This window comes from Aythya ferina (assembly GCF_964211825.1).
Source record: "Aythya ferina genome assembly, chromosome: 1".
Taxonomy (NCBI): domain Eukaryota; kingdom Metazoa; phylum Chordata; class Aves; order Anseriformes; family Anatidae; genus Aythya; species Aythya ferina.
The window spans coordinates 20,970,366-20,989,341 of record NC_140296.1 but is presented as its reverse complement, the minus strand read 5'-3'; the positions used below and the strand labels follow the sequence as shown (position 1 = coordinate 20,989,341).

At 43.9% G+C, this 18,976-nt stretch overlaps 1 protein-coding gene across 7 annotated transcripts in view; it reads left to right on the top strand.

Moving 5' to 3' along the window:
* Window positions 1-18,976, top strand: part of ATP8A2 (ATPase phospholipid transporting 8A2) — a 311,180-nt gene that overhangs the window by 280,071 nt on the left and 12,133 nt on the right. For all 7 annotated transcript variants that reach the window (XM_084539155.1, XM_084539154.1, XM_084539151.1 and 4 more), the window contains 2 exons: window positions 2,415-2,503; window positions 8,615-8,719. In XM_084539155.1, coding sequence (XP_084395281.1) covers window positions 2,415-2,503; window positions 8,615-8,719 — 194 coding nt within the window. The remainder of the gene's footprint in view (window positions 1-2,414; window positions 2,504-8,614; window positions 8,720-18,976) is intronic.

Genomic DNA, 18,976 nt, shown 5'->3' with positions numbered 1-18,976 from the left:
GGAAAAAGGCTTGCCGGTAGCACCCTGAGTGGCTGCAGAGGGTGAGCTGAGATGAATGCGTTCACTGTTGTGGTGCCGTTTGCCGACAGACTAGTGCTGAAGTAAAATGCATAGCTGCAGGCAAGAAGTATTTGGCCTGAGCTTCTTCAGGGCAGAGAGCTGAACGTGTGAAATAGCCAAGCCTGTAGCTATTGACTGAGTTGACAACATTATAATAAAAAAATAAATAAATAGCATTTAAACTTCTACCAAACACATACTTGGATTGGTCTGCGCATTAGAAGTGCCTTGAGCTTCCTTCAGCTAGGAAAGCAAAAAGGAGAATGCAAAATATTTTTGCTTCTAGTACCAGAAAATGCATATAGGGTACGATGGGCCTGTTTTAGCCTTCATAGCACAAGCAGTGGAAGGATGGGCAGTGGAAATGCTGATGAGATTAAAATGCTAGCACTTTGAGGGTCACAGCCAAGGAAAAGCAAAGCAGCAGTATAAATCTCATCGTATTTTGCCACTGTGTTATTACAGATCAGTCCTTTGGCTAACAATGAAGTTAAGATTCCCCTCTAATTCCTGCCCATCCTTTCCTTTAAAGAAGCATGTATCAAAACTGACTGCGTGCTTCTGGCATCCTCCTGTGAAAGCAGGCGTGAGGGATCCCAAATAACTGCGAGCTGATTCTCAGACTGGAATTTGTTTGCTTACTGTCCGTGTGGGTGGCAAAACGTCCATAAATGTTTTAGCACAGTCTCGGTTGCTCTCGGTTTCGGTACAAGATTTACCACTGCTCTGTCAGTCCAGCAGCAGCGTGGAGGGTTGCACATTCAGAAGTGGAAAATGTTTTGGGGAGTACTCAGTGCTTAGCCATCCAAGGGCAAGTTGCTGCTAGCTGAATGTGACTGGACCGAGGGGTGGACAACTCCAAACAGGGAACAACGCAGGGAGAAGATGCTGGGTGCTGCGGGTGACATCTGGCAACGCAGTGTGACTGCTGTCCTCGGTTCTCAAGCTCTGCTGTATGGTGGTGGGTCCTTCCCTTGAGACCAACCCCCTTTGTCTTAACAAAGCGTCTCATTACACATTTTGTCTTCACAGCACATTTTAAAGGCTCGGAGGCATTTTGTTCAGTTTCCCGTTCTGTAGTTCAGCCTCGTGTTTGTAAAATTCCCTGATGCTCCCACCGTGCGGGCTGCTCTTCTGTTGGGTGCTGCAAGTACAGCACAGCTAAACCTGCACTTCACCACTGAGTCAGCTGCTTTGTCTCTGTGTCCGTGGGTGTGTGCCTCCGGGCCTTTGGCTGCATCACACACAAACATTTTTGGTACACATGTGCCTTGTGTGTGGCATACAGGCTACTGAGAAGTCAAGGTTTTGGGGAAGGGACGTGGCAGTATCCACTGGCAAGAGAGCAAAGCGTGGCCAGCCACTGGGAATGCTATTGACATCTTTCAGCCCATTTTTTAGTTGTGTGCTACACGTGATTTATAGAAAAATATTACTTCTGGTGTAGTAGAAAACTTAAATGATTCTTCTGGGACATGTGTATGCGCACATGCTGATGCAAGAGGTGGTGAGGTTGCAGTCTTCTGTATATCAAGCCGGCTCTTACCATTAATTTGTCTTTAAAAGGTCCTGAAGAGACCTCTAAATAAATAGCATTTCTGTAAATAGTGCCGTGTTTCAGCTTTGTTCCGCAGCTGTATCTGTGTGCTGGGACCTGCAGGGTTTCTGGATGTCTTCCTTCTCAAATCCTACCAAGGTTTTTCTTCAAGCATTATAACAATGAATGAAATGCAAATATAAACTTTGAGCTCTTTGTTTGTAAAAATCCGTTTGCAAGGACAAGAGTGAATCTTTCCCACCCTGGGTCTCGGCAGTAATTTGAGCAGGAAGTCCTGTGTTTAAGTGCAGTGGGACTGAAACATTTTAATGAGACATCCATTTCTTTTCCATGTCAGTTTGATGCTGCTCAGAGGTCTGGAGCAGCGGGGTAGAAAGAGAACAAGCAAAGGGCAGAAAAGGTAGCCAAAAAATGCAAGCTAAACATTTATGGTGCAATTCTCCATGAGTGAAACTATGTCTGCATGGATCCACAAGCTGATATCAGTGAAGGATATGGTCGAAACATAACATGAAACATGATATAAATAACCTAACATTAACATAACATAAATTCTAGGGAACATGGGATCATAAGGAATGATCCTAGTGAGAAATGCTGTTGTTGTTTCTCAGTCAGAAGCCTAATTTCTGTTAAGAGTTGATGAGACTCCCCTTCTGTCTTGCCCCCACAGATTTCAACGTCATCCAGATCACGGATGCAGTGCCTGATGCCAGCAGTCCACCTTTTCCTTGAAAACAACCAGTTAGTGTGTGATGGCTTGAAAATGCTCACAATTTGTTTGCTTTCTTCATAGGCTGGAATGGTGTTGAGATGTGGATACTTCTGGTTTGGCTTGTTTCTTGTGCCCACTGCGTGCCTTGTTAAAGATGTGGCATGGACAGCGTAAGTCCCAAACCAGTCTTCTCTGTGTTGTGGCAATTATTCTGCATGCACGTGTTGTCCAGTTCAGTCTGTGTCATTCTGTAAAGAACTGTGAAGCCTTCTAGTGAATACAAAATGGTGATACTCATTTGGAAGACTTCTGAGCAAAGTGGGAGCCTTTTCTCACCTGCCAATTCAATGAGCAATGTGAGGGCACGAGTCCTGAATCTGAAGGAGGCAGCTTTCCTTTAGTAATTAAGATTTCTATCTAAGTGACATGCACTGTCTACTCTATAGGTAAAGACAAATTTAATTGAGACGTGAGATCTCTTATTCCTGAAGGGGAGCCAATAATTTGTTCAGTTAGATTAAGGTTATGTGGGGAGACCCAAGGAAAAAAAAAAAAAAAAAAAAAAAAAAAAAAGTTGGTTCTCCAGTCCATACCCTGTGAGCTCCCAGTTTGTCAGCTGCTTTCTCAGTTCACCTAACTGGGTCTTCCAAGATTCAGCTGTGAGGAGAGCAGTACTCACTGGACTCTACAGTCAGTCTTAGTGATTCCTTCCCTGCCTGGAGAGGAGGAACAAACCTTGTGAAATACAATCCTGTGTAATCCCCAAAGCTTCTCAAAACTCTGTAGTTTCAAACCACTGCAGAAAATAAGTAATTTCAAGAACTTTGATTTAAAGGGAGGCTACTTATACCTCCTCTACCACTGGAATTCGAAATGCACAAGAATCCTTTGCAGATACAATTGTCAATGTTTTGTTTAGATTGTTTTTTAAACGCCTTAAGCATTCATCCTTTCCCTTGGAAGGCTGAGTTACAACCAAGACTTTTTCTTTATGGAAATGGTTTTCTGTAGCCTAAAGGAATTACTGTCTTGCTGAAATTATTTTCTAGTGACTAGAAATTCCCATTGCATTAGAAGAGTGGCAAAGAAAGCATTGCCTTTGCTCTCTTAACCATGGGCAGTGCTATGCTTCCTAACCTCGTACAAGGAGGACCCAGGCCATTCCAACTCAGGCAAAAACAGAGAGCCCAGCTGCTGTGAAGAGGGAATATAGGCTAGTGTGTCACTTGTCATGAAGGCCCGAAGTGAAAGCTTAATGATATGTAACACGTAGCTCCAGGAATGAGCTGTCAATTAGCCAAGGAAAATCCCTCTTTTATTTAGGGAGAAATACAGCAAATACTGATAAAAACAGAATGTTTGCCAAACACAGGTACATTTCACATGTCAGCATAAAAGGGTAAGTCAGGTAATAGACATACATCTTTTTTTCTTCCTTTGGGGCTGATAGCACAGTTAAATTAAGCTACTCTTTGGCAAATCCACCCATCAGTAAATACTTCTTATATGCTTTCATATTTTCTTCCTCAGCTTAATTTTTGTGAGCTACACAGCTAAAATTAAAACTAGGTATCATAACGTAAAATATTTGTGAAGGCCAAACTCTGAATTAATGGTCTAGCACACTAGGTTTTGTTTGTTGTTTGTTTTTTTGTTGCATTCCTTAAGCTTCTCCAATTGAAAATCATTTTAAAAATTCTAAAGCTGAGGCCAAAATGTTTGAATTTGGATACTTAAGTTTGCTGTGTCACTGAACTGCTTTGGAAAGCTCCGAAAAAAATCTTAGAATTCATTTAGCGTAACAGGTTCTGCTCCTGTGTCAGGCATGATTTAAAATGACATATTTAGAAGTCAGTGGGACTGCTCCTGTGATTAAAGCCAGAAAGGAGCTGAACTGTTCGCAGCATAAGAGATCAAATATGTACTTAGGTGCCCAAGACTGTGCTTTAGTTTTTCTGATGTTTTCATGTTCAATGTCCTGAAATTGTCTTCAGTTCTTATCAGTTCTTGGCAAAAATGACTAAAGAATTGTAAAAGAGGCCAGACTGTGGCAGGCTCATCCTCAGCTATTACTCATTTAAAACTGTTACTGACTCAGCCTGTTCTTTAATATTTCTTAGAGAAGTCTCAGCAACATAATCCTCTCAGTGGTTCAGAGCAAGAATGTACAAAGATTGTGAAGCTCTCAAGACAAACGTGTGTGATTGATACGCTGGATATTTTCCCAGCAGATTTTAAACAGGAGGCTCCTATCAACATTAAGTAAAAAATCTGTTCTCTAAGCAGGACTTCTTTTTTTAACCTATCACTGAAAAATTAACACCATTAGCATTTTAACTAGGATAAATGAAATGACACAGCTATCAGCACTGCCATATGGAAGGAGTAAAGGTCTGTTTCCTTTCCAAGAGGCTTGCCATTCAAAACTTGAGCCCAAGGCCTCTGGAAATCAGACAGCACATTTCCACAGCAGTGGTTACACCACATTGCTGTCGGTAATTCAGCAGAATCTGGTTTTGGCCATAAAATTCCATCAGCTCTCTCTTCTCATGCTCATGGAATTTGTCCCTTTCAGTTTCTTTTGGGCATGAAGCACGTGTCCACAGAAAGAGCATCCACGTGACCCAAAAGATACACACCTAATTTCAGCACAAAATATTGCCAGAAAAACACAGTACAGAGGTGTTTGTGTTTTATTTTTTATTTTTATTTTTTTTTTTCATCTGGAAGAAGGCTGAAAGGGATCAGAATGTGTGTTTAAGAGCCATGCAAATATTTGTTCCTAAACTGCTGTGCTGTATCCAGTGTCAAAATTTGTAATGCTGACAAACATGAGTTAGTTTTACATGTTCCCTTTGTTGCACAGGCTACAGTTGTCAACACACCTCTTATCTCCCATGTTCTCTGCAGCTCCAGGCTTTTTATTTAAATATGTGTGTGTACATATATATATTTCTTTTAAATTGAATCAAGGAACAGTGGAAATTTTTTTTCTTATAAAAAAAAAAAAAAGGAAGGACACTTATTATTAATACTTGGTTGCAATACATCACTGTTAATTTTGGTCCACTACCCAAAATTCAGTGGCTTTGTTTGGATTTGGTTTTTGCCTTATAAAAGTCCCAGTTGTGGACTTGAAATTGAAATTTTACCATTGAAATGAACAGAGCTTTATAAGGTGAGTGTTTCCTTGCAGTTGGCACATCACTTGAATACACTGGTGCTAGGAAGTCTTGAAATGTCTGAGCCACAAAGTTATGTGGGAATCATAAAAATGCAGAATTTACTCCAGCAAAATTAGGGAAGAGGGCAAGAATTCATTAGTAAATGGCGTATTGACAGTTAGTGTTATAGTGAGAAGTTTCCTGAGCCTTCCAATTCCAACCAAAGTCCTGATGTGCCTCTTCTTTGCCTGTGGGGTAAGGCTGGGGAAAGAAGCATGTTGTACTTGCCGTTTCCAGCAGCATAAATAAATGAGAAGGTACGGGAGCTCTTCCCATGCCTGCATTCCCTGAAACACAAGATACCTAAAATGATGATGATGATGATGATTGATGATGATGATGATGATGATGAAGAGCCCCAACAGAGGTGACATCGTGCTTTGAGAAAAGCTTGTGAATATAACCACGCTTCTCCCAGGCAAGTTCTGGTCTCCAAACCCCCTAAATAGCCTCCTAGGGCTGTGATGTAAAGCTATGTGCTTCCCTGGCTTGGAAGGAGGAGAGCCACCCAAAATGCAGAGATAACCCTTTAGCTGTTCTTATGATCTTAATACCACAGCGTGTGAGGGAAAGGTGAGTCTGTCTTTATGTAACACATCACATTTCAGATGAACGGTAACGTTGAATACAAGAGCTCATAATTTATTGAGGGCCAATCACGTATCTAGGGCCACTTGTAAAGTACAAGATAAAAGCTAAGACTTCTACCTGTATTTTTGTGTATCAAAAGTTAACAATGTGCTATCATGAAAAAATCATGAAGTATCCAGTCCTGGTGCCAGCAGTCCATGGAATATTTGCAATTGACTTTGATGGGAGCAAGCCCAAACTCTGAGGCAATTGTAATGCCTTATTTTAGTATTTGTTCCTGGGGAAACATGTGGATAGGTCAGCTCAGGCCCTTTTATAAATACTTAATTACTGAGTCTGCCATGGCTGTTCTTGCTCCAAGTGAAGGGGTGACTCAGTGCATAACAATTACCTGGGTGCTTATGGCTGCTATATGGATACCCAGCCGTGGCAGTCCGTGTATTCCACCATTTCACATTGCTTATAAAATGCTTCAGTACCCCTGACTTCAGGGCAACATTTTTTCCATGTTGTGAAATGGCTATTCAACGGCTGCTTTTGATATGCTTTGTTGCTCAACTTCCATTTGGTTAAATTTTGAATTTGGCATTCACTCTAGGGGAAAAGAAAATCATCCCAAATTCTGTTGGGTGGCAAGATAAACAAGAAACCTTGAGGGAGGAGAGACTGAACAACTTGCAGGTTTCTGCGTTCTCCGTGGAGAGAACAGGTTTTAAAGGGTTTTATAAGTTCCAAACATACTCAGTCTTCAAGTTTACACTAGCAGATATGGCCTCTTTAAAAGGCAAAAGACGTGTTCAAGGTCACTGTTTTAATGTATTGACTCAAAGAGTGAGTGCGATAGTGAAGTCAGCTGTAAAGGCTGTAAGAATGAAAAGATGCCTATAGTTTCCCATTCTCAAAGAGTAATCATTAGCCTAACTAGTTATAGCAACTCGAATCTAAGTAATTTTTGTGCAGCTATGGGTAATCACATTCTTGAGAGAATGGGTTTTAAAATATACTTGCTGCTGTGTTTTCTCCTACCATAATTTATTGGCGTTCCCTTGCAAATTATAATCCTTTGGTGGTTTCAACTGGGTGCTCATCTAAGTACATCCTTGATACCACTTTTGCCTCCAGATTTTTCAATGCTTCATCTTCGGCTGTCGTCTCTTTTTTTTTCCCTCTTAAATTTAGATACGTTTTGAAAAGTGGCTTTCAATTTAGCTTGTCATTTTGGGACATTTGAGGCCTAATTCAGCACCACAAAGACCAAAGTACTTGGATAACTCAATATCAAGCCACTGTCATCTACAGTAGACTCAAAAGATTTTGTGGTCTTTGTTTTTTATTCCTCATGGAAGGAGTGATAAGAATCATGCTTTTTAAAAATAAATGCACCTTCGATCTACTTTAATTACATATACACCAGTTACTACTTTTCTGCTAGAGGGAGGTAGACATTTGTGTTTTGCATCATTGGTTAAGGGTTATAGAATCTGCATGCAGGAATTTATAAAAATTAAAGACATTTTTGTCACCTCTAGAGTGGAAGAATATAATTTTAGTGCCGTGAAGTGAAGCAAGGGGTGTCTTAGCCTACTGCTTTCCATCTTGTTTCCAGGGTTATGGTGCAGTCACATGCAAATCAATATTATCTCATGGGATACTTGTCCTCCTTTAAGTGACACAAAGAGAAAGGTGTTCAAAAACTACCCATTGGAGAAAGATCCCTGCGTTTTGTATTAGTGCTTTGTAAATGTCAAGACAGAGGGGACTGGGTTCTCCTTATACCAGTGTAATTTAATAATAATAGTACTGGGGTAGGAGGTGAAACTGAAAAAAGAGTCCTAATCGCTACAGGGGTAACATTGCTTTCCAAATCTTGGTTACATATGTTATACATACATTCCTCTTTGAATCCCCAGGCTGAGAAAATAGGTCACAGCCAGGCTTGGTGCTGTCATCTTGAAAGCTCGGTGGGGAGATCAGTGCCTTTCCAAGTCGTGTGAGACTGATAAATGAAAATAAAGGGGCTTGAATGGCAATTATCATCTGAGACTCTTCTTGGGTTTTCAGAGCAGTGCAAAGCATAGCTCAAAAGACAGAGAGGAATCAGGCTTTACTGCCATGAATATTCAATGAATCCCCCTCCTTTTGTCTGAGAGCCCAGGTCCTGAGCAGTCCCACAGCAGCGGTGTCAGCGCTGCATAGCCTGATAGCATTGCTAGCTGGTTATGTCTTGAGAGTTGTGTTGAAGCAGGCAAGCTCAGATAAATTTGAAGTCAATCTGCTTTCTCATTTCTTACATAATATTTCCTGCTGTGAACCTTGGCTGACTGTTCATACGCATCCACTGCCTTATTTCCAAAATCCTACGAAGGGAGAGCCCTGCTCCCATCTTCAGAGAAGTAAAGTTGGGCTTTTGTAACAACACAATGTTCATTTGGCTTTTTGTATGTTTTTCTTGTCTTTGTGGTACAGAGCAAAGCACACCTACCATAAAACGTTGCTGGAGCAAGTTCAGGAGTTGGAGATGAAGACGAGAGAGCTGGGAAAAGCCATGCTTCGTGACAGTAATGGAAAGAGGTAGGGCAATTCTATGCCAATGTTTAAAAAAAAAATTACTATTCTCCCCTGCCTGTTTCTCATTCATCATTCAAATCTGATTGCAGCCAGGGTAAGAAGGCTTCTGTCCTATATTATTCAGTTGTCGTTGTTCTGTTTCATATTTGCTTGTTGCCCCCACCAAAGCCAGCCCTTCCAGTTTCAGTTCTCCTGCATTACTGCTGGGGGCCCGCATTTGGAAACTGCAGCTCAGTCTCTCGCCTGGTGACACGTAGTGCTATTACCTGACCACTGGGCTAGACTGGTTTTGTAAGGAGTTTCTTGCACGTATTTTCCTTGCCTTTAAAAAAAAAAATACAAACCAATCTGATAACCACATTAGGGGAGGGAACTGTTGGTGACACAGGATATGAGGAGAGTCAGACTGTACCTAAAAGGAAAACTGGCTAATCCGGTGTTTCCCTACAACTTCATTCATTCTCACCTCAAGGTTGGGATCGTGTTTTTTGTTTTTTGTTTTTTTTTCTGCTTTTGCTTTTTTTCGCCGCAGTGTACAGGCCCCTGCATTCAGGGTTCTCAGTTTCTCGTTGTGCCTCTTCCTTGTAGCCACACCATATGGACTTGAACATATTGCTATTATTGAATCCTTCATTGTAAGGGGAGAGTTTGTGTTGTGTGGGAACTTTTGTCTCTTGTGAAAGAAGCCAAAGAAAATCACAGTGAGGCTTTTGCATCCAACAGTTTCATTTACCATGGTAGAATGTGGTTCTGCATCAGCTAGTCGGAAAAGCTCCCCGAGTTCAAAAAGGTTTTAGAACTAACTCTTCTGTTCCCTAAACAATATGGCACCACATGACTTGCTAAGAAACTACATGATCATTAAACTGGATTTTAGCAAACCTTATAAACTAGCAAACTGAGTGGAATGGAGCTTTTAAAAGATTTTGTTCTTGCAGGGCAGGGTCATCCTTTGAGCCTTTGATGTCTATTCTAAGGTAAACTAATTGCCATATTGTAGCTGCTGCTAAGATGAGTGGATAGTAGATTTTTCAACTGAACTTTTGAGTTAATAAGCCCTTTTTTTTAGGGAAAATTATCAGGGAGTGAGTTGACCAAGACTGTGGTAAACTGAAAAGTTTTAAAAAGATGCTTCTGTGAACTTCAGTATGTTTGTAAGATGGACATAGTGATCAGAGTGCGCTTCTCACAAGCCAAGACAAAGTAAACACAGTGTTATTGATTAAAATCACTCCAAAATGCTTGGTGTGTTCAGGTTTTATTTCAAGTTATTTCTCTGCTGTGCCTTTTGGGTACTGCAGAACAGGGTGTTTAAGTTGTACTCACTTGCAGAAGTCACAAACTGCGTATCAAATCATTTAAAAAAAGAAAAAGGAGCACTTTTGCGGTGCTCCTCAACAAAGACAATGTTCTACGCCACAGTTAAAAGCAACAAAGCTGCCTGAAATCCACCATTTAATTAAAAACGGGCCTTGCTTTTAGAGGCCTGAGCAGACCCCTTGAAGCCAGTTGAAGCCGAAGCGCTTGCTACCAAGACCAGGTGAGCCTCCCAGCCAAAATGCACAAAAAGTGCAGCTTTGTGTTGAGACCTGCTGATGGCTGGGCCGCTCGGATGCCAAGCAAGTGGGATCTGGTCATGCTGAGCACCGGCTGCTCCCAGACACGTGGTTCTGATGGCAGGAGCTCCTTGGTGCTGCTGTGGTTCCTATCCACATGTAGGACGAAGTTGCGTTTGTGTTTTCCTGCCGGTGTTAAGTGCCAGCTGCTGACAGCCACGTGGGAAAGCGAATCTGCTTTTGGCACGCTGGATCCGTGGGCTGGAAGGCAGGTTGATGCGCTGTTAGCAGTGACAGAGCCAGTTGGCATTTAATCTGTCTATAAGCACGTGTACGTGTCCCCTAGAACTTGATGGGATTCTGCTCTGTTTACACACTGTCCTGACTTTTTGTGAGTTTAATGGCCACGCTGTAATTCATTCATACCCTGTGTGTTTTCATAGCCTTTTATTTTATTGCATTCTCACTGCAAACTCTTTCATCTGCATTCCTCCTCCATATAGCTTCACTTCATTCTCGCAACGCTTGCATGGAGATGATGTAAGGAATCCCTTCTGGCCCTCCTTCCCCTTCTCCCTCCCCCCCTTCTTTCCACGCATTTGTTTGTTCTCCTTCCTAATTGCTCCCAGATTTTCTGGGTGGTCCATCTGCGAACTAGATAATGGTAGAATGCTTCTGCCTGCTAGGAGCTGCTGTGCTGTGCTTGTGATGTGGCCTCCTGAGTGCTCTTCAGAGTTGCACTGCCTTTTATCTCTTTTGTTTGTCTCCTGGCTCTTTCACACCTGCTTGAAATCCTGCGCTTGTCCAAAGGGACGGGTGAGGGTGGGAAAGAGGCAGAGAGGGACCTTACTGCACTTACAGCATCTCTGCTTCGTATTATTTTCTACAAGCATCCTTGTAGGAAGGAGGAGTGCCAAGATGCGTGCCCTGCTCTCCCCTGCTGCCCGCAGACCCGCTGCTCTCAGGGTATTTCTGGCGGTGTGACATTCAGCAGGAAGGGGGTGGTACCACAGTCCCCTCACTTCTGATGGAAAGAGGAGAGCTGTACTAAAACTGCACAGGTCTGTCCGTCACCTCTAAGTGCCAGCGTTAGCTCTGGGCTGGAAGTGTTCCCGAAACCACAGCCATTAGGTGTTGGTTTGGTCAGGCAGCTGTGGGAGATAAGCTGGCTGTCGTCAGGGCCTGGTTTCCTGTCACACGTAGCGGACACTATTTTTGCGCGGTGTTTTTCACAAACAACAAAAAAAATCACACCCAATTACAGATAAGAGAGGGATTTAGGGAGCTAATTGCTTTTATCATTGCCTAGACCTCTGGGGAAAAATGAGGTGCAAGATGGGGATGGATTATTCTGCTAAACAAAAAGGGATTCACGAACCCCGGAAGGCAGTGAGTGCATGGAGACGTGCTCAGCAGGGCACCAGCACTTGAAGTGGCTCAGCCAAATTTCTGTAAAGCAGGAGGGGGACAGCACCTGGGTCCTCCCTGCAATTTGGGTAGGAGGGCTGGGAGATCTGCTGGTGCCTCTTGGTACCCAAATACCCACGTCCCGCTTCAGAAGGTCTTCACCCTGGCAACTGTTCTTGCTAGAGACATTTTTCTAGGTTAATAATAAAAAAAAATTACTCTTAGTGCCAGTTATATCCTGAATCTTGGTAATAACTTCGAGCAGTTCCTGAAAGTTTGTATTTGCTTTTATTGATCTCTAAAAGCAGGTGCACGTTTTTGTCTTAGGAATGGTAAGTGAGGAAGCAAACAGTAGAGGGGGGATGGTTTTAGCAGGGAAGAGCATCGATAACTTGAGTGCTACATCTGGGTCCCAAATACCTTGCAAATAACACTAGCGTGATGCTTGAAGGGATGATATTAAGTGCATTGTTCTGAGATGTGGGGTCATGATCTCATTTTTTTCTCTGTATCACATCTGGACACCTAAAACCTTTTATTTTCCTTGGAAGCTGCAATGATCACAAAATCAGAAGATTCCCAGGAGCGGGGGATTTAAGCAGGGGAAAATCCCTTGAAAACCAGCAACTCCAGAAATTGTTTGAGAAGCAGAAGAAGGAGCATGCAGTGAGGGACCCCGTGCCACACTCACATGCCAGCTTGTGGAAGATGAGTGCCCGCGTTGGTCCTCCCCAGCCTGGCAGCCAGGAGAGCGGGGCTGGCACCCAGCCTGGCTGCAACGTGAGCGAGCCGTGGTGCAGGAGGGGAGAGGGCTGCCTGGCACTCTCATGTAACAAAGGGCAGGATTTAGCACCAAATTTACATGAATTCAGAGAGGTGAGAGGGGCAGCTCGTGTGCCAAAGCAAACAGGGACATGTGGAGACACCTGCCCAGCAGAGCTAATCATGTTAACATGCGAGATTTACACAAAGAAAACAAACAGGTTTTCGACAGATTTGTGTTCAAAAGTGGCATTGAGCTCAGCTGCAGGGATTTTTTTTGTGTGTGTGTCTTGAGGTAAGTTTACAACTAAGTCTTGGCTCATAAAGGGCCAAATCTTCAAGTCTTCATTCACTTTTCACTCCATCTAACCTCGCATTGAAGTCAGCAGGAGTTCAGGGGGAGTAAAGCCCGATTAGTGACCAAAACAAACTTCATTTTGGAAACCCACATCACTTCAGTGCTCCGATGGCCCACGAATGGCAAGCAAACAAAGCTGTGCAGCACAGTCTTTGTGACAGTAGCTTTACAGTTGCGGAGGGTTTCTCTGCCTTGGGCTCCCTTTTGAAAGTAGCTTTTTGGTTGTTTTTCTGTTCCATTTTGTAATCATTTGGTGGCTGGGATTAGGAGAGTATTTGATATTGATGATATTTGAGCGATGCGGCATGCCCTACGAGGAGCTGAAGGCCCGTCTGCACTGTTGTGGATAAGTGCTCACATCGGCGAAGTATTGGGAGCAATTTCTTCAAATTATTTGGAAATTTTGGAGGCAATGTCTTTCATTTAACAGAGAGCTGAACTAACTGGTAGAGCTGCAGCAGACAAGGAAGCCCAACATCATGCTTTTGCACAGCATTTTTCACAGGATGCCTTTTTACTCGATAGCTCGCCACCTCTTTCCTTTATTTCCACTTTGTAAAACAAATGCTGGTTTTCAGAGTACCCAAAACTGCAGTTCCCCCCCTAGTTTCTCTGCTGTTTGTCCCCTTTGGTGGAGATCCTCTTTCGCTTCAGTGCTTTTCACCAGAGCTGCCCGTTGCTGGAGTGAAACGCGTGTGCCTGGCTCTCACCCCGAGTGCAAGCTGTTGTAGTGATCTCAGCCCAGGTTTTATGTGGTGGGTGAGGGCAGACACCTATCTCATTTCAGTAGCGGTGTGATGGGGTGGGCAGTCGCTCACTCAGCTGGCACAGGAGCTCGTGGAGAGCTGCCCACCCTGTGGGTCCATGGGGAGGAGGAGAAGGGAAGCCTGGCGTGGGTTTGGGGCTGCGCACACCGCTGAGGGCAATGGAGCCTCCAGCCTTGCCTTGGCGGGAGCAGTAATGCTAAAATTGACTTATTTTTTCTCTTTTAACAAACCTGTGAATGAGCTTGAGGACCTCATGTCCTCATTGCTGAGGAAGAGGCGAGTGCTTTCATTCACATCAAGAGGAATGAGGCGTGGGCTCGTTCTGTTTCAAAGCACTTCATCTCTTCAGTGCTGCAGTCCAAATTACATCCCCTCCAACAGGGAGACCGTGCCAGCAAGGCCCCTTCGCATCAGCAGGTACAACAAATCCTACTTAAAACAAACTCAGTCTTGCATTTTCAACTGGGTAAGCAGCACTGGATGTTTGGAGCCACGTCCTCGCTTCGCGAGTGCGCTGACTTTGGTGTGTGGGTATGCAGGACTGCGATCTGCATCGGGCCCATCAGTGCAGCTGAGCGTAAAACGAGGTTGAAGAGGGGAGAGGTATGTTTTGCTTTTGAGGTTTCAGGGGCTTTTTTTTATCAATTTTTCCAGATGGTCTTCACACCATTTCTGGAGAGGAAAGGCGAGATTTCTCCACCAGCATACGCAACAAAGTGACTGGCATATTTACGATTTTTCCTTGCAGCTTTACTAGTAAAAAGATATTAGACTCCTTTTACTAGCAAAACGCACATAAAATGATATCAGTGCTTTTCTGTTAAATTCTTTGATTCCATATGGTAGACGTTCATGTGTGGTAGATGGAAAATGCTTAATTTCATTTTATTTTACACTTGTCCCTTCCCCTCTCCCGCCTGCCCCGTGGCAGTAAAGAATTGCCACATTACTTCCTCATTTTAATAAGTACTGATAATTTCTGGCATTTTTAAGCCTCATATGTGCAAGGCACTTACAAGTTACCAGGACTGGTTCTGCTTTGAGCGGGGCAGTGGGGCAGGGGTGGCCGGGAGCATGTCAAGATCTGGTGGGGGCATAAAAGAAGGATTACCATGCTCCTGCTGGCACCGGGGACCCAAGTGCTAGCACAAACCAGTTGGAGCTGACGTGCCCCTTTTCCAGTGCAATTAATTACTTCACATCCTGATTGTGCCTATCACGTAACCGTGAGGGAGATCCAGCGCACAAATAAGGTTAAAACCTGGTGACCTGGAGAAGGATTTAGGGCTGTGATCAAATCTGCTAGCAAAGTCAAAGTTGACGGAGGTACAGTATCAGCACAAAGGCCAAAATGAAGCTGTAAATTGAAAGGGAAGATTAGAAAAAAAAAAAAAAAAAGAAAAAAAAAAAAAAAGGAACATAACAAGACAAGTTAAAACTGATTAAGGGGCCAGTCTCTCTGATGCCTAATCCTGAGTTACTGGGTTGGGCATCGGGGATCTCAGCAGGGGAGAGAAGAAATCTTCCCTCTAGGCTGCACAGCAGGAGACGTGCTCCATAACAACTACTGCAGCGTAATGGCTTCAGCAGTCTTGCCCTGGCTCCTGCCCTGGCTGACACATCTCTGAGGAGAGGCAGGGCAGCAGCGTTCCTCCTCTGAAGGTAGGCAGTTGTGGCAAAGATTAAAGTGCCGAGTTACTTCTAGCAAGGACGAGAAGACAAAAAGTTGTACTAGATATTGAATGCTTAGTGGACCATTTCAAAATACTTAAGCTTAAAGAAAAACAATTTGGTTGGTGTTTGGGTTTTTGTTTTTTTCCAAATCCACCAAATGTCCTGGGCTTTGCTCTAAATTGTATCCAGACAGTTTCAAAGCTCATCAGTCTTTGTTGTTGCTGCAATCTGTTATTCTCCTTTTCTTTAAAAAAAAAAAATAATAGAAATTGTAGTTCAGAGTTTAGGGTTTAGAGTTTTTGAACACAAGTTATTTTATGTTTACTAAAAATGTGTTTTAAAATGAATCAAAACACTACACCTGCGTGTAAAGATCAAGCATGGAAAACTTCAACCTCCAGGGTGACTGCTCCTGAAAAAATATGAGTGATGAGGAAAAGAATGTTACGATTGCAGCTGTATTGCCACCTTATCTGGAGAGGATACGACCGAGCACCCACTAGAGTAAGTGCAAAGTGAGGCACTTCAGGATGAGAAGTAAACAGCACTGATACTGAAGGGAGGGTAGTCGAAAAGCAGCAAGTCATACTGAGCCTTTTTTGCTTTTCAGAGGTTTAAATTGAGTCAATTTCCACGTTTTGGAAAGGCTGAAGGCAAAATTGAGCAGCTTCAGCTTTATGTTAACTGCCTTGGGACAGTTGACAGTGAGGCCTAGGCCTGCCCCTACCCCCAGGTTATGAAATGCATAAACACGTGCTAAATGTTTCCAGTGCTTCCAAATGGAAGGCACTCTGAGGAGAGAGATCTCATTTATTATTTTCTTGGGCTTGTTGATTTTCAGAGAGGCGTGTAATGTTTTATGTCTGATGTTTTTTTAATGGTGCTTTTAAAACGTGCTCGGTAATACCACCTTCTGTTTGAAGTAGGAGGGTTGGGAAAGTTTAGGAACAGCAGCCTTGAAAATGAAGACTGGACTGCATTGTCCAAGTGATCTTGGAAGTCAAGGAAGGAATCTGTTTGTTTTTTCTCCTTTAGGAGAAATGTAATGTAATGTTTCGTCAGTAATGACGAAAGAAAATATAAATCATTCTTGCTTGCCCCCCAAAGGAAAGCTTTGTTCTTCTTTTAGCCATATGACTCTAAGGACCAACTTGAAGAGGATTTCGTGGGCTTGGAGTGGAGAATTTGGCCCCAGAATTTAGCATACAGCCCTGGTGTTGCACATGGGGCTGGCAGAAACCCATGATGTGTCTTGGCTCATCTGCTGCTGCGAGGTGGTTCTGTGCTGGCACAAGGGGTTTGACCCATGGATAGACCCACGTGCACCTGGCTGGGGGCCTGCTGCAGGCTGGCTTCTGTGTGTGCAAACCTCTGAGATATGATGGGAAAGGAGAGCTTCTGCTCTGGTAGAGTATCACGCTACCAAACCACAAGCTGTGATGACATTTGAGAGGGCTATGGGTTCGTGTGCCCTTGCAGGTGCAGGGCTGGTGTGGTTCCCAAATCATTCTCCACCGACCGTGGTTATACAGTCCCATCCTTGCCACATCTCCTCAGCTGGATCATCTCAACTGATCGTGGCTCCACAGGATATATGAACGGATGAAAGGATGTCTTCGGAGCTTCCACCAAAGCTGCCTGACACTACTTAACCTCCTCCCACCCAGGCAGGATGGACAGCTTGCAGTGGCTGTGAGCAGAGCTCGGTGCCACGCGTTGCAGACCTGGGGAAGTCACCACTGCTTGGCCGCTCTGAGTTGGCCTTGAGAAGCTGTGCATCTGGACACATCTGATGCTTAAATGCTTGGCTGGATAATGTCAAAAATAACTCGTAAAGAAGGCAAGTTCCTTAAAAAGTCACCTTCTGTGTCAAGAAAGGGAGTTCTCACCTGTGGCAGACATGTACTTGGGAAGCAGATGAAGAGAGCTGCTGAGGTAACACCACCGGGAGGTGTTACCCCATGGCAGGACGCAATGCCTCCAGCTTCCCTGGGCAGTCAGCTCTTGCTGAACCCGTAGCCAGGACTCGGCACTCCCTAGAGCCTGGCTGTGTTGGTGCAGGAGTCTCCTGTGATAGGTAACTTCTGGCAGCTCTGGGCCTGCAAGTGGTACAGGCCGTGCTTCCCTGTGCTTGGTCTTGGAGACCCTTTGGTCTTCTAGCCACGGCCTGGTTTTTGTTGATGGCTCACCAAGTATTTACAGAAGAAGGCAGAAGGGAGTTGGATTTGGATGTCTCCTTATTTCAGCTGCATCCTGAGTGATAAAGCAGTGTGTGCAGACACTGGCTCGGCAAAGAAAATGCTGAATTTTGTTTTGCCACTTATAAATCTCAGACACTTCCTTGTGAAATGCTCCGGAGATTTCCTTTGATTACACTGCAGCTTCATTATCAGGAATGCCTGTTTGCCTTGTAAATTAAAAAGACCTCCTACCCTGATTGACCTCATAGTAAAACATTCCTGCAATCCAATGACAGATAACCAAAAATAACATCTCCCCTTTGTGGATCAGGGCAGAGAAACCAGCAGAAGACTTCAGTTGCTCCTCTAACTGCTCTGTTAGAGGGCGATTTCTTTTTGTGACACCTCCATCCTCTGGACTTTGGAGGCCTATTTGCTCAGGGTGCAACTTCCACGTGCACAGCCCTTTCTTCCAAAGCCTTGGGGTTGTTCTGGGTATGTGAATGTACAGAGTTTTGCCAAATCCTCAGCTTTGGTGTGACTCACATTTGAGCATATTTGCATTTTGCTCGATTTTGAGCTCCTGGTCTGTAAGCAAGTTGTTTTTTCCACTCTCCTTATGCCAAGTCTGCTCTCGTTGTCATCTCTCTGCCTGCTGCATAACTCCAGTTTAACAGCTCCAGGCACAGCCTCTGCCTGGCTCACATTGCCCTTTGTCCATCAGAGCCGTGACTGACACTGCTTCAGCAGTGTTATGGAGCACTAAAGGTGAGGGATGGGGCTAGTGAGAAGTGAATGCATCCTCAGCAATAATTGCTGTGTTCTAGCAGCTGGGGAGGGGTCTGCGAGCCCCCCCCCCCGTGCCAGGTCATCCTGATGTAAAATTCATCACGCCTGAACTTCTAATTAACCTCTAGGAGAAACTTAATGGAGTTTGAGAAGCAAGAGATTGAAATGAAAATCAACAATCTGCTTGTAAATGGCTCGGTGATTGATTGATCAAAGCTGGAGGAGTCTGGTTGTGTCAGACCTTTTTTCTTTCTCTTCATATTTTACGGTGATGCAGCTTTCAGAGACAGAAGCGTGTCAACAGAGAAACAGCAAACTCGTGTAAATTACTGTACAGAACGTATGGAAGAAATTAATTACTATGTTTTATTTCTAAATTCTGAAAAGGGAGAGAGCAGCATCCTCTTCGCCCCTCAAAATCAAATCCCCAGTTAAAGATGTCAGGGACAGAAACTTCTGATCTTTTTACTTGCTCAGCCACACTGGATGTTTTGCATTTTTTTTCTCTTCTCCCCTTCCTCCCTGCTGTCGCAGTGCAATGACAGCAGGTTCCAGGACGTTACCTGCACCAGGAGGTGAATGCAAGCAGCTAGGGCTGCATGGACGATGAGATGCTTAACAGAATGTGATAGTGGGGAAGAAAGCTGCTAAATAAGGGTTTGTCTTCTGTGCCATTTGAAGGTGTATATGGGTAGGAGGAACACCGTGGAATTAAGGGCAGAATTTCAGCCTGAGCTTTGCAGGGTTTTCTGGTTTCAACCAAGCTG